Source organism: Nelumbo nucifera, chromosome 3, assembly GCF_055504915.1.
Source record: "Nelumbo nucifera cultivar China Antique chromosome 3, China Antique-T2T, whole genome shotgun sequence".
In the NCBI taxonomy this organism is placed as follows: Eukaryota; Viridiplantae; Streptophyta; class Magnoliopsida; order Proteales; family Nelumbonaceae; genus Nelumbo; species Nelumbo nucifera.
This window is the reverse complement of record NC_142651.1, coordinates 18,615,194-18,630,879: the sequence shown is the minus strand read 5'-3', so window position 1 is coordinate 18,630,879 and position 15,686 is coordinate 18,615,194. Positions and strand designations below refer to the sequence as shown.

General features: G+C 37.3%; 1 protein-coding gene across 2 annotated transcripts; it reads right to left on the bottom strand.

Annotated features, from left to right (window-relative positions):
* Positions 1-1,213: 1,213 nt before the first annotated feature.
* LOC104599823 (E3 ubiquitin-protein ligase At3g02290) lies at positions 1,214-11,213 on the bottom strand. Of its 2 annotated transcripts, none has more exons than XM_010262561.3 (5): positions 11,017-11,213; positions 9,923-10,312; positions 7,468-7,897; positions 7,160-7,269; positions 1,214-1,866 (listed from the first exon to the last, which is right to left on the bottom strand). In XM_010262561.3, the coding sequence occupies exons 2-5, from the start codon at positions 10,040-10,042 to the stop codon at positions 1,840-1,842; spliced, it is 687 nt and encodes a 228-aa protein (XP_010260863.1). In that variant the 5' UTR covers positions 10,043-10,312; positions 11,017-11,213; the 3' UTR covers positions 1,214-1,839. The 2 variants fall into 2 exon arrangements, with proteins under 2 accessions (XP_010260863.1, XP_088757617.1); XM_088901491.1 differs by lacking the exon at positions 11,017-11,213 and adding an exon at positions 10,680-10,845.
* Between the last annotated feature and the right edge of the window lie 4,473 nt (positions 11,214-15,686).

The window sequence follows — 15,686 nt, the reverse complement described above, 5'->3', positions numbered from 1 at the left end:
TGTAGACTTAATATCATTTAATAAGCCTAAAATCCAAGGAATGGAATGAATGAAGTCCACTTTCTTGTATCAATCCTCAACAGATTCGGGGTAAAGGGACTCCTGTTCCCACCTCCCAAATTTTGTTGGTCATGGGGCACCTTCAATTAAGTTTCAAGTTGGAACCCTCTCCTTGTGGCCAGTTGGTCTCCCAAAAAAATGGGAAAGAAAAAAATCAAGTCGGTGATTTAACAAAACAAACATTGATACGTATGACACGAAACGTAACGATTACCTTGGAAGAATTTGTATCCATGACTGTCACTCTCTTGGATTGCGTGACAGGCAAAAATTTATATCCATGGATTCGAGTATTCGACTACACCGGGAGAAGGGGCATTCTATCGAAGCAGAGAGGTGAGCAAGCCCGAGCCCCCAGCTTCATGGGTTCCGGCCTCCGGGAGTGAATCGCCCAGATCAGACAATATGCGCAATGTCAACACAAAGCCATATAGGGTATTTTGATCAGTTGGAATCGAATTAGGGTATCCAAGATTGTTGTAACAATTGATTTGAAGTAATGAAACTTCGCAGAGAGGGTTCATCCCTGGGCATCTACCCAATACAGAGAACCACATAAATCTGTGTGTTTCTTCTCTTCATCTTATTTTCTTTGCAATTGCTCTATTCTCTTCTTCACACAAGACCCAACCCCAAATACAAACATGTTAGACTCAAATTGCAGTCTTGCAGACCTGCAGCTCGTTTGATGGCCAAGATTTCATCCAAAGATACAACGGGAAATTTAAAAATACTGAAACTATGAAAGTTAAATTTGGAAAAACGATTTGAGTCACTACCTAACCATGTGTTGCACAATAATTGTCAATTTTGGCAAATAAAATAAAAAAAAAAGGCTTAGCAGGTTTTGGTTGATATACCAACCTCTAAGTTGAATCCAAATTTTACAGGTAAACAAAAGCCATATTAAGGCCCATTCTTTCTTTTTTTTTTTATTTTGAGAGGGGAGAAAGTTGGTCAATAGGATTTTGTTTTTCATTGACCAAGATAATTATCTTCTTTTTTCAGATTTACCTGAGGTCTAGAGAATTTATTTTCCCTGGATATCATTTACTTGGATAAGTGAAACCCATCTCCCAGGTGAATAATATTCCCACTTAGGAAAAAGTTACCAACACTTGAATGGAACAAAATTGTCCCTTTTAATAATGGCTTTTATGTCAAATGATCACTTTCTTATTTAACTAGGAAATTAAAAAGCATGGGCAAATGAACTTACCCAAGTCAGTTATTTCTCAAAAAGCGAACAGAGCCTTAAGATCCATTTGGTTCCTAGGAATAAAGGTATAGAACCGGAATGGGATTCCAATTCCCATTCCTAGTGGAATGGCATCCCCCCATTTGAAGGGATGGTCATTCTGGCTTCCACCCTATGAATGGAAATCTCATTCCAGCCAGCCAAAAATAGAAAAGACTAGTAACTTAAAAAACCCCGAAAGCCCAAACCTTATCTCTTTTACTTACCAATCCTCAAACAAGCAGGGGAATAGACAATTCCGATTCCCATCACAAATCACACAGACCCTTAGAGAACTAGCTTCAAATGTTTGGTTTTGACTTTTGTTCATCTACCACGACCATCAATTCAGTCAACATTTCAGCTGGCAACCCGTGTGTGTGAGAGAGTTGTGGAAAAGCATGTACTTGTATTAGCATTATGCAAATACAACCCATTTTTTTACCAGGGCTATTCACAGAGAATTTACAGTTTCTTTTGTATTTTCCCCTTATTTCAGTTTGCCTTCGGTCATTGTTCACAATACGAACTTTAGGGTAAGATCAAGTCGTTTCATCAAATTCCATTACCTAGAAAAGGGAGCAGATAAAAGAAAAGTCAAATGAATAATAAAATAATGGTAAAAATTCAAATTGAAAGCATGATGAGTACAGGAAAATAAGTTTTAAGCTGTCACTACTATTTGTTCATCATCATCAAATTTATTCCTTCCCATTTTTTAGAACCTAATTGGCCATGAACTTTGGAACTGCAAACAGTTTATTAAGCATGAAAAACAATTTAGTACCTGGTAGATTTCTAGCTGGATAATTTTGAAAACTAGCAGGAGTTTTAGCTCTTTGTTCATTTGCAGAATTATAAATATCTTTTATAAATGTAGACCTCGAGAAAAAAACAGAAAAGAAATAGGCAAACAAACACGCAATCTGAATCCAATATTAATGGAACAAAAAAGGAAAGGAACTTGTTAGGATTTGTGTAGAACCTATAAGTAACAGTGTAACACCAGTAACTGCTATTTGAAGCATTTAAAAACAAGAACGAACTATCTATGGAAGTAGCATTAGTAGAGGCTCATTTCTATGTAATCATCTTAGTTGAGGCAATATGTAGGTGAATGGATTGAGTTGCATTGGTTTGTAAAATACCTAGTATCAAAGCACATGTTGCTCATGACTACTAAAATCTCTTGAATCAAAGAATCCCCTGCATCAGACAAGTTGCCAATTTGGACAGATTCCAGCAACTGATGAGGACTACACTGTACTATATTTCAGCTCCCTACTGGAACTAGCACTACATAAAATAACGAAATTCAAAATTCAAGTACTGAAGAAAAGATGCCACTGAAGCTGTACAGTATTTAACACCTTGAATTCTTCATACCCAGTGAGGTAAAAGGATTTCATAATGACAATACAAATACCAGAGTTGAACAATCTATTCGTGATCATTGCCTTCCCTGCTACCTCCCACCTAAACAATATAATGCCGTACATCAAGAAAGGGGGTGCTTATACCACCTACAGCCTACAAAGAGAAACAAAAATTTTCATTTGTTTCTTGCCCAGTCCTAACCAACCCCAATCCTATGATCTCCCATTTCTGCTTTCTACCATAGAAACTACTCCATATCCTGTTGTCAGTACTATTCCCATCTTTGGCCTTTCCCACATAAAAATGGTTTTTCTAGTCCTGAAAAAAACACTTTCAGATCACTTGGAACTCCATTCTCCAATTCATTTTATAACATTTCTAATGGTCACCATCATGGTGAGCATCCCATCTTCTACCAGTATTTGACTTGCTTACCAGTTTTAACTTTTAAAAGACCACTTTGGTCGCTGTTACATAATGTGTATGCAGACATTATAGGGACCGAATTAGGTGGCAAGCGACCCAGAAATGCTAGACAGACCAAATATCAGGTTTTTGTTGACTATTTGATTAATAAATCTTTAATATGAAAGAAAAATAATAAATATACATACCACTATACCAGCCAGATTGTTATTCTTGTAATGTTGGTGAATAACCTCAAGCTAACTGGCTTTTAAAGCTGTGACATTGATTCATTGAATGCATAAATTTTATTTTCACGAAATTGGGATGGTCAAGAGAGAGAGAGAGAGAGAGAGTCCCATGATTTCTTAATGAAATGGGTCCTTACAGACATGCGTTCTTGGAGGAATCTGACAAATTAGTTCAGAGTAGAGTGTATTAGGCAATCTTGCTTTTTTATCCTCTATTTTAACTGAAATCGATCAATTTTGAGAAAATGTTTGGCTAGACATAGTAATTACTCAAGTCACTCTTTCAAACCAATGTCTTTTAGAACTAAAAAATGACCAAGAGAGAAAACATGCACCCGCATATAGGAACACAGACAACTGACCTGGATGAACCTTCCGATGATGCTTCAAGGACTACTGTTCCATACTCAACTCAGCAAAGTCTTATCCAACTATATGAGATAGGTTGCATGAATCTTTTCTGCCACTCTACTACATTCGGGTGTCACATCCACTGTTAAATATAGGCCCTCGGACCATTTCTCACTACTTCTAGTTATGTTCTTCTTGGCTTGCCCCTAGCTCTTCTAGATCCTTCAACTTGCAACAGGCCTCATTTTCTTACCAGTGTTGTAGATGGTCTTCTCTGCACATGACCAAACCATCTTAGGTTACCTCCTTTTTAACTTATCAAGGCTACTCCAAGATTTATAGGAACATGATCATTTTCTTATCCTATTCTTTCTTGTCTCTCTATTCATCCACTTCAACATTCACATCTTTAGTATACTCCTTTTTTTGGATTTGTTTCTTAACTACCCAACACTCTGCTCCATGAAATATTGCTGGTCTATAACCACTTTATAAAATTTTCCTTTTACCCCAAGTGGTATTCTCCTATCATAATTCATACAAGAGTCTATATGCGTCTATCCATTTCATTCATCCCACTCTAATTCTATGGGTGGCATCTTCCTCAATCTCTTTCTTAGGGATTATTAAACAAAGCAAGTGAAAGAGGTCACACTTAGGCACCTCTTGGTCTGCAATCCTAATCATACCCCAATTCACAATCCTATAGTTATTAAATTTACAACAATATATTTTATTTCGGCCCTACTTTCTTGAAGTTCCTTTTTCTAGAGCACCTCTCTATAGGTCTAACTTAACATTTAATCCCTCTCTAACTTCATCAATTAGTACCATTTTATTAGCAAGCAGGATACACCATGGGACCTCCTCCTTAATATGCTTAGGCTAAGTTTGGGAGTGCTTAAAAATAAGTGCTTATTCAAATAAGCACTTATTTTGGGCTGGGACCACACCAATAAGAACTTATTTGCATTTGAGAAGCCTGAATTTTGGGCTTATTTTTAAGTGCTTATTTTTAAGTGCTTATTCAATAAGTTCTTATTTCCTTTATGGCCTATCTTGGCCTGCCACATCATTTAAAAATACCCATATTACCCCTATTTAAAATAAGTGCCTTTTCACCAAATACTCATAAATGCTTATTAGAATAAGCACTTGTTTTTAAGCACTTACTAAATTTATTTTTCAAATAAGCACTCCCAAACTTAGCATTAGTCAATTCATCCATGACTAGTGGTAACGAATAAGGGCCAAGTGCTAGTCTTGGTGAAGTGCCATTTTAACCAGAAACTGCAATGTCTCTCCATCTTGTGTTTAAATACCAGTTATTGCACCACATTCATGTCCTTAATTAGGTCTAGATAACTATTTGGTACTCTTCCATTTGAATATCGCTTTTCCTATTCCAAAACTTTTCTATTAGTCGCTCGATAAAATGATAGCTTTCATAGTTGATCTCTTTGGCATAAAACCAAATCGGTTATTTGACATAATTAGTTCATGTCATAACCCGTGTTCAACTTCTCTTGCCCAAAGTTTCATTATGTGTCTCATAAAAACACAATTTCCATATTGATCTTCCTGGCAATGTTAAGCTTTTTTACAATAACAGTCACAGGTCCTAATAAGGAAGGACGGTTATCTCTGGTTAACAGCCAGCATTAAAACTTTTGCCAAACCATTTATTAACAACTACCATCCCAAGTTCTTTTAAGAAATGTGTCCTTATGGAAAAGTGATGCTGTGATGCATATCTGCTTTCTTGTGGATAAGATGGTTAGGAGAGTGAAAACATCTGTTTCCTTGTAGAGCAAACAGGCCCAATAAAATAGAAGGGGGCTGTACTGTCATTACATAGACAAGCTGGGGGTCTAATAGTCAAGAATCAAAATGAACTTAAAATTAGCATCATATTATTGATCTTGCTTCTAAAATCAAATTGCCACTGTTTAATGAAGGGGAAGTGTTTCTCTTTTCAAAAGCTGCAAAAGCACTCACTAGAACAAAATCCGGGCAAAGGCCTTATCTTCTTGAAAAGGGCCATTTCAGATTTTGTTTTTTCCTTTCTAGCATATTCTTCCATATACCCAGATACCCAGAACAGAGAATCTATGCTAACCTATTGTAGAAGAAATGAAACTATTGATAGGAGACAATAATGAAAAGCTGTAGGGTTTTGTATGTTTGGGCATGAGAGAAAGAGTCATGAGGTAAACTTCTCATGCATGGCTCTGCCAGCAACACCACAAAAAAAAAAAAAAACTCTGTATGTACTTTTTGTTTTATATGCAAAATCTCTTCTAAGAAGAAGGTTAGAACAGAAGGCTACAAGCCAAACCATACAAGGGTGTGAGCATGTGGAGCTTATAGACTATGATACCTACAGCTAACCCATAAGAGATGCACTATCCATCTCTTATATTTGTTGGATACGCATTTCTAGGGCGTTATATTCATTCTATATCAAATCTGAGAGGGTAGTTGTCTCCAAAAGAGATTGTTTCCAAATAATTGTTGCTCCTGAAATAGTGAAATTCTTATGTCCAAAAGTTAATGTAGTTTAAATTTTACATGAATGACTTGTTCGGACCTTTTAAACACATTAAATATTGTCCGAGCTTGAATATAAGCAGCTACCTCAATCTTCTTCTGGACGCTGACTTTTTGAGTGAATCAATAATTCAGTATTCTCAAATAGCCCATATCAACACCTCGGTAACATAAAAGAAGTATATTTATTATTTAATCTGTATTACTTAGTGAGTGATCAAAATAACCACATTTAGAATTTCTATTTTCCTGAAATGATTAAGAAAATAACTCCTTACACTAGTCAATTTGTGCCACTAACACCAACAAATGTAAGTGCAACTACTAACTCTTCCAAAAGGATAGAGGTCTTTTAAAGATCATCCAGTTAGTATTATCCTTTATACATCACATATCTAGGCTCAACGTTTTGGACACGATGTAGCAACATTTAGAATCACAGTACTAGGGGTGCAACTTGAATGGTTTGGGTTGGACTTTTGTCAAAATTTGAATGGGCCTGGCCCAAAGGCTGAGCCAAAAGCAGTGTAAAATGCAAAACTTGGGCCAACCTGAATTGCACCCCTACACAGTACCAGAGTTCAATTCATGCAACATAACATACAACAATTACATTATGCCTCCCTGCAGACTCATGGTAAAATGACTTGCTAAAATTTCCCCAGCTAAGAAACCAGCTAAAACAAGACTGGACTAGAACATAAGCTTATAGCAGTCACTTCTAATACTAGAAAGCTTTGCTATTGCTCACAAAGTGACCAGGCCAAAATTTTTAGTTTGAACATAGCATTATTTTAATTTGTCAAAAAAAAAAAACATAGCATTATTTTGGCAAATATAAATACAAAGAAAGCCACATGAAACTTCAGGTGATAAGAGTCATTGTGCAGAAATGAAAAAAGAAGTTCATAAGAAGTAAACATGTTACCTTGCCACAGACTGGACAATTTTCGCTTCTCTCCATCCACTCATATATACAACCAAGGTGAAAATGGTGAGAGCAGTGGGTAATTATCTTGGGGTTTTCTGGAGTGTATTCTGCAAATCAAAACACAAGTAAATAACCAAGGGGAACAAAAATTTAACCTAAAGAACATTAATGTTGTCTTCCATGGGCAAACATGGATATGATGTAAAATTAGCAAATGAATTATGTCTGAGTCACCCCATCCTTATAAAAGGAAAGCGGGAGAAAAAAAAAAGGAAAGAAAGAACAGGAGATCTTAGCAGTTGTACCCTCAAGACACGTTGGGCAGACATCCTCCTCTTCTGATGACGAATAAACATATCCAGTTCCACTTGTCAATTTTACCAATGGGTGCTTCACTGAGGACTCTGAACTACATTCCTTTGATACCCTTTCATAACCAGAGACATTCCATTTGTCTGCAATTGCTGGTGTTTCTAGACCTGCATGAACATCACTTCTTCTAAGTTGTTCAGATTCCTCGTGCAAATGACTCGATCCCTTCTCATGTCTGGAGACCAATCCATCTCGCTGTGAACGGAAGCATCTTGGATCCGCATCATAAGGCAAGGGCCTTGGAGGAGAACGGTATATATCAGATAGAGAACTGTCAAGGGATGCTGGAGATGTCAGAGATGCAGCTTCTTGAATTGATGAAGGCAGCGCATGCACTTCCCCTCTTCGGAATAATGCTGTGTACTGCATAGAGATGGCAAGACAAAGAAGTTAAATTTGAGTGGATATCTAAGCATTCTAGCATTCCTCATAACTGGATTGGCAAATATTAATTTCATGGTAGAATTATTACATGAAAACAAGTTTCATTAGGATTATAGAGGCTTGACCCTACAAACTAGGATTAGCATTTTTTTTCCTCGGAAAACCTTGGCTAAGCTAACTTGATCATCCAACCTCGTATGTTCTACATAATTTATCCAGAGCTGCAAGACAATTCTAAACCATTGAATGTCATGTAAAAGGTTGGTTTCTTCCAGGTTCCCTACATTCTAGGAACAATAACTCTGGGTCCTTAAAAGATGAATTAGAATTCTTCTGTTCTGAAATGATATTTAATGTCAAAGCACTCTGATAGAACCAAAATGGAACAGAGAGAACTGGAACTGTTTCGAGGGAGCTCACCCTCCTGAATTGAGAAGATAGGAGAAGAGAGATTTAGAAAAGACGTTTATTCTATTATGTTCTGTTGCTCTCAAGAGCTCATACAGATATTTATCATGGAGCACGTCCTCTGAATAACTAACAACCCACTCATTCCTCCTGACGTGGACGACGTGAATACACGAACCGCAGAGGAGGCGTGGTGCGCGTGAACTCTGGAGAGGCCTGCCTAAGTTGGGCTTCGAGTGTAGTGGGCCTGGATCCTTCCTTCTGGGTCTGCTGCTACTTGGGTCTTAACACATTCAAACTCAAAAACAATAGGATTTCCAGCACTTTTGGCGTATTTCAACCACTAGTTCAAATGATTCTTATGAAAATTGTGTAAGATATTTTGGCATTTCCTCATTTTGGGACAATGGGATTTTATAAGTAAGAAAAGGAGGCAGCACGTGTACCTTAGGTGATTCTTTTCCCTTATAAAAGTTATTTCATATATCTATTCTTTCTTATTTCTTATTCCTTATGCCTTATGTCTTATTCTTACTTCCACTTCAAATCTAAACACAAAACAACTTCTTTCACCCACTTCATGAAGACAAGCATAAACGATGATAAAAATAAAATTTAGAAAAGGAAATCATGGAATCCATACATGACACTGAAGTATATTTCAGGAGAAATAAAAGCATGAAAGAAGGATACATTTTAAGCCTTGTTTTTTGAGTGTATAATATGAAGAAAGTCTAAAACTTTAATATTGTAAGTGTCCATGTCAAGATCAATCCAAGACTCGCCCATAATCAGGTTTTTAATTGAACAAAGCCAAAATAGTAGTTCCACCAATGATAAAAAAAAAAACAAAAATAGTTCCACAAGAAAATCTGTTCCCCCTTTATCTGTAATTCTGAAAAGACCATAGTAGATGCAGTAAAGCTTCCTTTTGTTTTCATAAAAATGCCAAATTTGTAATTAGGGTAATGTTCCAACACCTTTATCCACTCCTTGGCAATCATTTCCTCCCTCTCCATCTATAACTTCCATGGATTACAAATGATCACAGAGGTTATAATGCAATTTATATTTTAGAAGGCATAAAAGCCCATAAATTATCAATACCTCCAATCAGGCCAAGAACAGCTAGAGGGTTCCCCTAATTTCCAACTAACCTAAAACAGAATCTGTAGGCTCTGAATCCCCAAAATATCCAAAAATTAAGAATTCAGGATACAAAGTTATATATTCCCAGGCAGTAGAATATCTTAGCACTCATTCATTATTGAGTTACATATGAGATTCTCTCTTTCTTGCTTCTTATGATAATCTCCATCCTATCTAAATGTGCAACTCTGAAGCTAGCATACATTTAGAGATTTTTTCTTTTTTTCTTTTGAAGGGCTACACAACCGGGGGTTGATCCCCAACCCAGGTGCAGGTGGGATTTGATCCCAAGTCTCCTTTACGAGACCTTACCAACCCGCTGGTTGACACCAACAGCATACATTTAGAGATTAAGTTATTCGTGAAAACAATTTAAAAAAAAAAAAGTAAGAGTATTGACCAATAAGATGAAAAGAAAAATAGAAAACTAAAATCTGCAAAGCATACCGCATTTAAGATGTTCTGAACAAAGCATCTGACGCAGATACAATTTCTATAAATTGAACTGTTCGGATTTACATATTCTTCAAAATCATCGACACGCAAGCAGCAACATACAGCACCCATGATGCAGTTTCAATTTCTTATTCACCTCATAACCTCCAAGATAACTCTCCAATCTCATTCACAAAACTCCCATCAAAGAAAAAACTTCTTTGAAACAAGAGTATTACGATAATGTAGTGTGAGAGAGGACGCCAAGCTCGCAGAAAATGAGTTCTCCACGAGCCAGTACCCTCTCTCCTCTAACAAGAAAGAAAGCGAGCAGAATCCCTTTGGAAAATCAGTAACTCTTGGAAGCCAAATACCGATAACAAATCGAAGATTTTTCTTCACCTGTCAGTGAGAGAAAATCCCAGAAGAATAGATATTAGAGACAGAGAAGGTTGGTCTTACTGAAGAATGCTGCTGCTTTAGCTCATTGAACTAATGTATTTGTAGAAAACTAATTCGAAAATAACAACTCAAATTTTCAATATCAAAATCTATGAAAAACAGTCATCTGCAATTATCAATCTTCAAAAGAAAGGGAGGAGGGGGAAGTTATTTTGTGCATAAAATAAACAATTTCTATAACTCAAAAATAAATATTTTAAGTGCTTACAACAATATAGATATGTAAATCATCAAAAATAAAAATAAGAATTCAGAAGTGTAAAATAATCTCCGTATTTCTTAGATTTGTTGAAATCTCAGGAGATACCCTTCTTACTTCAGAATGAAATCTTCTCCATAAATCAAAATATTTACATATAGACAAATAAACATGACAAAATCTATTGATGACTCCCACACGATTAGCTAAGGGAGATGAAGAAGTATTGGATTGGAAGAACAAAATAGAATAAAATGAAAACCATGTAAACTACAGAAAAAACATCCATAAATCAATGAAATAAAAGAAACCCATTTCAGACTTTTGAGCTTAAAGCTCGTAAGAATCTTCTGTAGACGAAAACAAAACGAAATCAAAATCAAAACAAAAGCAGAGAACAAGAGCACATGGAAAAAGAGAGACAGAAGGAGAAGGTGAAAGGTACCTTGATTGAGAGAGAGACAGAGAGAGACACAGCCGATCACCCTCTCAAAGGAAACCGAAAATTCTTAATTTTGTTTGAAGGCTTCGATTCTTTCTTGGTCGTTGGATTTTTCGCCGAAAAGAAGCGCGGAATTTAAGGGTCGTGTTGGGTAGAAATAGAATTCATTTTATACGTCGACACTCAAGTAATGTTCTTGCTTTTTAAAATAAATGTTTATCGAAAAAATTAAAAAAAAAAAAAAACTCTTTTAAAATTTATAATATAAAATTAACATTGTAAAAAAGACAAGATAAGGATAACATCATATGATTCGTATCCCTCCATCCATTTACCGAATACCCAACTAATAGCATCTTGACACCTTTGAACTTAAATCAACGACGTAGAAGACATTAATTTAACCTACAAACTTGAGCCGTCAGCTTCGTAACATGATTAGACCCTCTGACAATGACATTATCCCAACTAGGTATCCATTAGATTCTCCCCGGATCGCGTTTAGATTCAGATAATCTTAGCCGTCTATTAACAAAGATGTATCTTGTCAGACGGGTAGGACTTTTTTAGGATGATCCGAAGATTAGGATGAGATAGCAGATAGGGAGTAGGGAGTAGGGAGATGAGGGTGCAATTGGAATCCATGTGGATCCTACACACTACAAAACTTCCCTGATTAAACACTCCAAAATGCAAATAGCCCCTAGAATCAATTAATACTTTTGGCGAGATCGTCTTAATTGAGAATTTAAATGGTCAACCTGAGAGACATTTGGCAGACTTAAGATTGGAATAAAATAATAATCCGGTAGATCATGCCACTTGTCCTGACAGAGCCGATGGGACAGGGAGACCTCCCTCTTTAAATCACGACTCTTTCAGACGAGTCTTTGATCGGACGGCGTAGGATAGCTATGATGAATTTTCGGACTGCCCTTTTCCTTTTGCACAGATAGAATTATAGAAAGTGCTACAAACTTTGGCTGTTTTAAAAGCCTGCGCTGCGCTGTTTTGGCACCCTGACATCTCATAATGATGAGTGTGGGTAAAAATAATATTTTTTAGTTAAAATAAATAAATAAGAACCTAAATTAGCTAAAATGTCATGTCCTCCAGACTCCAGAGGCTCCCAAAAACAGCCCAGGCTGGACTGTTTTTCCCCAACAGCCAAAGTGACGAGCTTCGTAGGTTCGTCGGATTGGAATGTTTTGGTTGGTTTGTTGAATTTTGAACAGAGAAGGGAGAAGAAACGCATCATTCAATCGTGTGGTTTCTTAGGAGGGTCTTACGTCGAAGGTGTACAACACCCTTGGACCTGGATCTGTTTTAAATAGCCAAGTAGCCAACTTACTTTTCTATTCGCCGTTTTTTTTTTTTTTTTGGTATTTAACTTGCTTTTCTTTCTATTCACACACCAATAAGGCAATAAAAATAAGTTCGGGATTCTTCTTCTCCTGTGATTATGCAGGTTTCTTGACACTTCATCAACCTCCTCTTCCCAATGGCAGATGATATTGTTCTTGCCGAACTCTCTCCATTGCTCCTCCCATCTACGTCCAATCCTGTAGAGGCCCATAGAGAGGATAAAATAGTTACTTCTGAGTGGACTCGTACTTTGATATGTCGTGTTTTTACTGATAGACCAGTCAAATTTGCAGGTTTTAAAGAAATGATTTCCAAAGTTTGGAAGATTGATGGGAATCGTATTTCTGAGTTTACAACTACTTCTTATCTGATCAAATTACCCAGTAGCTATGAACGGGATAAAGTATGGGATAATGGTCCCTGATTTTTTGAGGAGGATTTAATCCTCATGCAGAAAGGTGAGGCGGACAAACAACCTGATGAGTACACTTTCGATTATGCAGATCTTTGGGTTCATCTTTTGGGACTACCTTTGGCGTATTTGAATGTCACCGCTGCCAAACACATTGCCGCAGCACTTGGAAAGCCGTTTGAACCGGCAGCAAATGAAGTTGAAAAATGGAGTAAGTTTGTACGTATAAAGGGAACTTGTCGATTAAAACATCGAGTTGAGACTGCTATTCAAGACTGTTCTCACGAAGAGATTTTCCAGAAACTTGAAGCTTTATCGGTGGCAAATATTACAAAGGACATACGACCTTCACTGCCTGCAAAACTTGCGCATAGGCATGCAAGATCTCATGTTGATCAGCCTGTACATCGATCGCCAACATCCGACTGAGTTGCAAAAGAAAGGATGAGTCAATCAACTTTCCTGCTTCAAAACACATAGCATTCAGTATGCCTGATGATTTATCACGACCAGTTCGTTTGAAGACTTGTAAACATCTTGCTCGAGGAAGTAGTGAATCTACCACAACACAAGTACCAATCGACCAATCTCTCAATTGTTGCACTGTTATTGCCTGAGCAGAAAGGGCAAACTGATGGGCTGAGGGTGGCGAGCCCACAATCGCCCCCATTGTCATCATAAATGTTTTATGTTGGAATTGTCCTACAGTTCCTTATTTGAAAAAACTTGTCAGCTCAAAGAAGCCAAAGTTTTTCTGTTTATCTGAAACCAAATGTCAGGAGAAAAAGGCCCGACGACTTCTTGGCTTCACTTATTATTATGAGAAACTCGTAATCCTTTCTATTGGTCGTTCTGGTGGTCTCATCTTAGGCTGGGATAAGCAAATCAAGTTGCAAATTGTTGATTCCTCATCCCAGTGTATATGTGTCAAAGTGTTAAATTATCCAAGTTTCTCAGAGTGGAATTTATGTACATCCATCCAAGTGTTGAGGGCCGTACTGCTTTTTTCACTTACCTACAAGACAACATTGCTCATTTGGATGGCCCTACCTGTGCGTTGGGGGATTTTAATTACAACCTTGATCGGACTGAAAAGTCAGGTGGTCGATTGCCATCACTCAGTGATATCACTCGTTTCCTGGATATGTTATCTGTTTGTCGATTGATGGACCTGGGCTTCCATGGTCCTCACTTTACTTGGTGCAATAATCGGCCCGGAGACTTGATTCGAATGCGTTTAGACAGAGTGGTTGCTAATGCCGAATGGATTTCTTTATTTCCAGCTGCAAAGGTTCACCATCTTACTTCGGTTGCAAGTGACCACTCACCCCTCATGCTGCAAATGTTCATCTTACCCCACCAGTCCGTCCAGAATACGATTTGAAGCCTATTGATTTGAAGATCAAAATTTCAAGAGACACTTTCATGATATTTGGGGTTCTACAGAGGGGTCAATTGCTTTGAAAAGTGCTGCTGTTCTGAAATTTTTTAACAACATGGGTGGGAGTGGCACTGCTTTCCGAAAAACGATTACTGATCTGGAGAAACAATTAGCCGCCTTACAAGAGACAGTTTTGTCATCAGATCAGGTTTTTCTTGAACATCAAATTCGTCATGAATTAGAAGAATGGTTGACTAGAGAGGAGTCTTATTGGATGCAACGGGCTAGAGTGAATTGGCAAAAAGACGAAGATCGCAACACGAAATGTTTTCATGTCTTAGCCTCAAATCGTCGAAGGAGAAATTCTGTAAATTGGATGAAAAATTCCGATGGTGTTTGGACTTCCCTTGCAATAGAAATATCTCAAATTATAACTTGTTACTTTCAACAGTTGTTTACTTGTACCAATCCAGACCTTCATGATTTTCATGGTTTTCCTTCAGTTCTTACCCAAGCAAAGACTTAATCGTTGTGCAAGCTACCTGAGGCCCTAGAAATCAAAAATGTTTTATTAAGTATGGGTGCTTATAAAGCACCTAGACCGGATGGTATTCCTGCTGCAGCCTTTCAAAGGTGTTGGGATATATAGTAGGAAGTGATACTGTGAATTTGGTTCAGAATTGTTTCTCCAATCCAGAAGCAATTGCTTCTATAAATCAAACACTCGTATGTCAGATTCCTAAAACTGACCATGTGGAGTTTCCTTCAGATTTTCGACCCATTGGGCTGAGTAATGTGTCGTACAAGGTCATTGCCAAAATCATGGTTAATAGACTGAAACCTCTCTTGCAGAAAGGTGTTGGCCCTTGCCAAAATGCCTTCTCTCCAGGAAGGCAAATTATTGATAATATGGTGATTGCAAAAGAAGCAGTCCATACAATGAGGAAGCAAAGAGGAAAGACTTGTTACTTTATGCTGAAATTGGACCTTTCCAAGGCTTATGATCGTGTTGAATGGCCGTTTTTTATTGAAAATTCTATCTTCTTTGGGGTTTCCTCCTAAGTTTTGTGACATATTTCGGTGCAGTTCATCGACGAATCTGACTGTTTTGGTGAATGGTGTTCCGGGAACTTATTTTCAACCATCTAGAGGGATTCGTCAAGGCTGTACATTTTATCTCCGTACCTTTATGTACTGAAGTCTTATCTCGTATGCTTAATATGAAGATGCAGGAAGGAGGTTTAAGGGGAATTCATTTTGGGAGGACAAGGATACGATTAAATGATTTATTTTTTGCAGATGATATGCTTCAGTTTGGAAGGAAATTAATTGATTGTCTGAAACAGCAATTAGATGTTATCTGTCAATGGTCGGGACAAGTCATAAATTTTCAAAAATCAACAATCTACTTCCGTTGTAATACAGAACGCAGAGTAAGAAATCTTATTTCAAATGCTTTGAATGTAGGACACATGGATAAGGATGAGAATGAGATGTACCTAGGGGGTTCCCCTT

Excerpts from the sequence above, each read along its gene's own strand:
- LOC104599823 (XM_010262561.3), bottom strand. The coding sequence starts at position 10,042 with ATGGGTGCTGTATGTTGCTGCTTGCGTGTCGATGATTTTGAAGAATAT. Across the intron at positions 7,898-9,922 it reads TTCAGAACATCTTAAATGCG|TACACAGCATTATTCCGAAG; the intron begins GTATGCTTTGCA and ends ATCTCTATGCAG. Across the intron at positions 1,867-7,159 it reads ATTGTCCAGTCTGTGGCAAG|GTAATGGAATTTGATGAAAC; the intron begins GTAACATGTTTA and ends TCCCTTTTCTAG.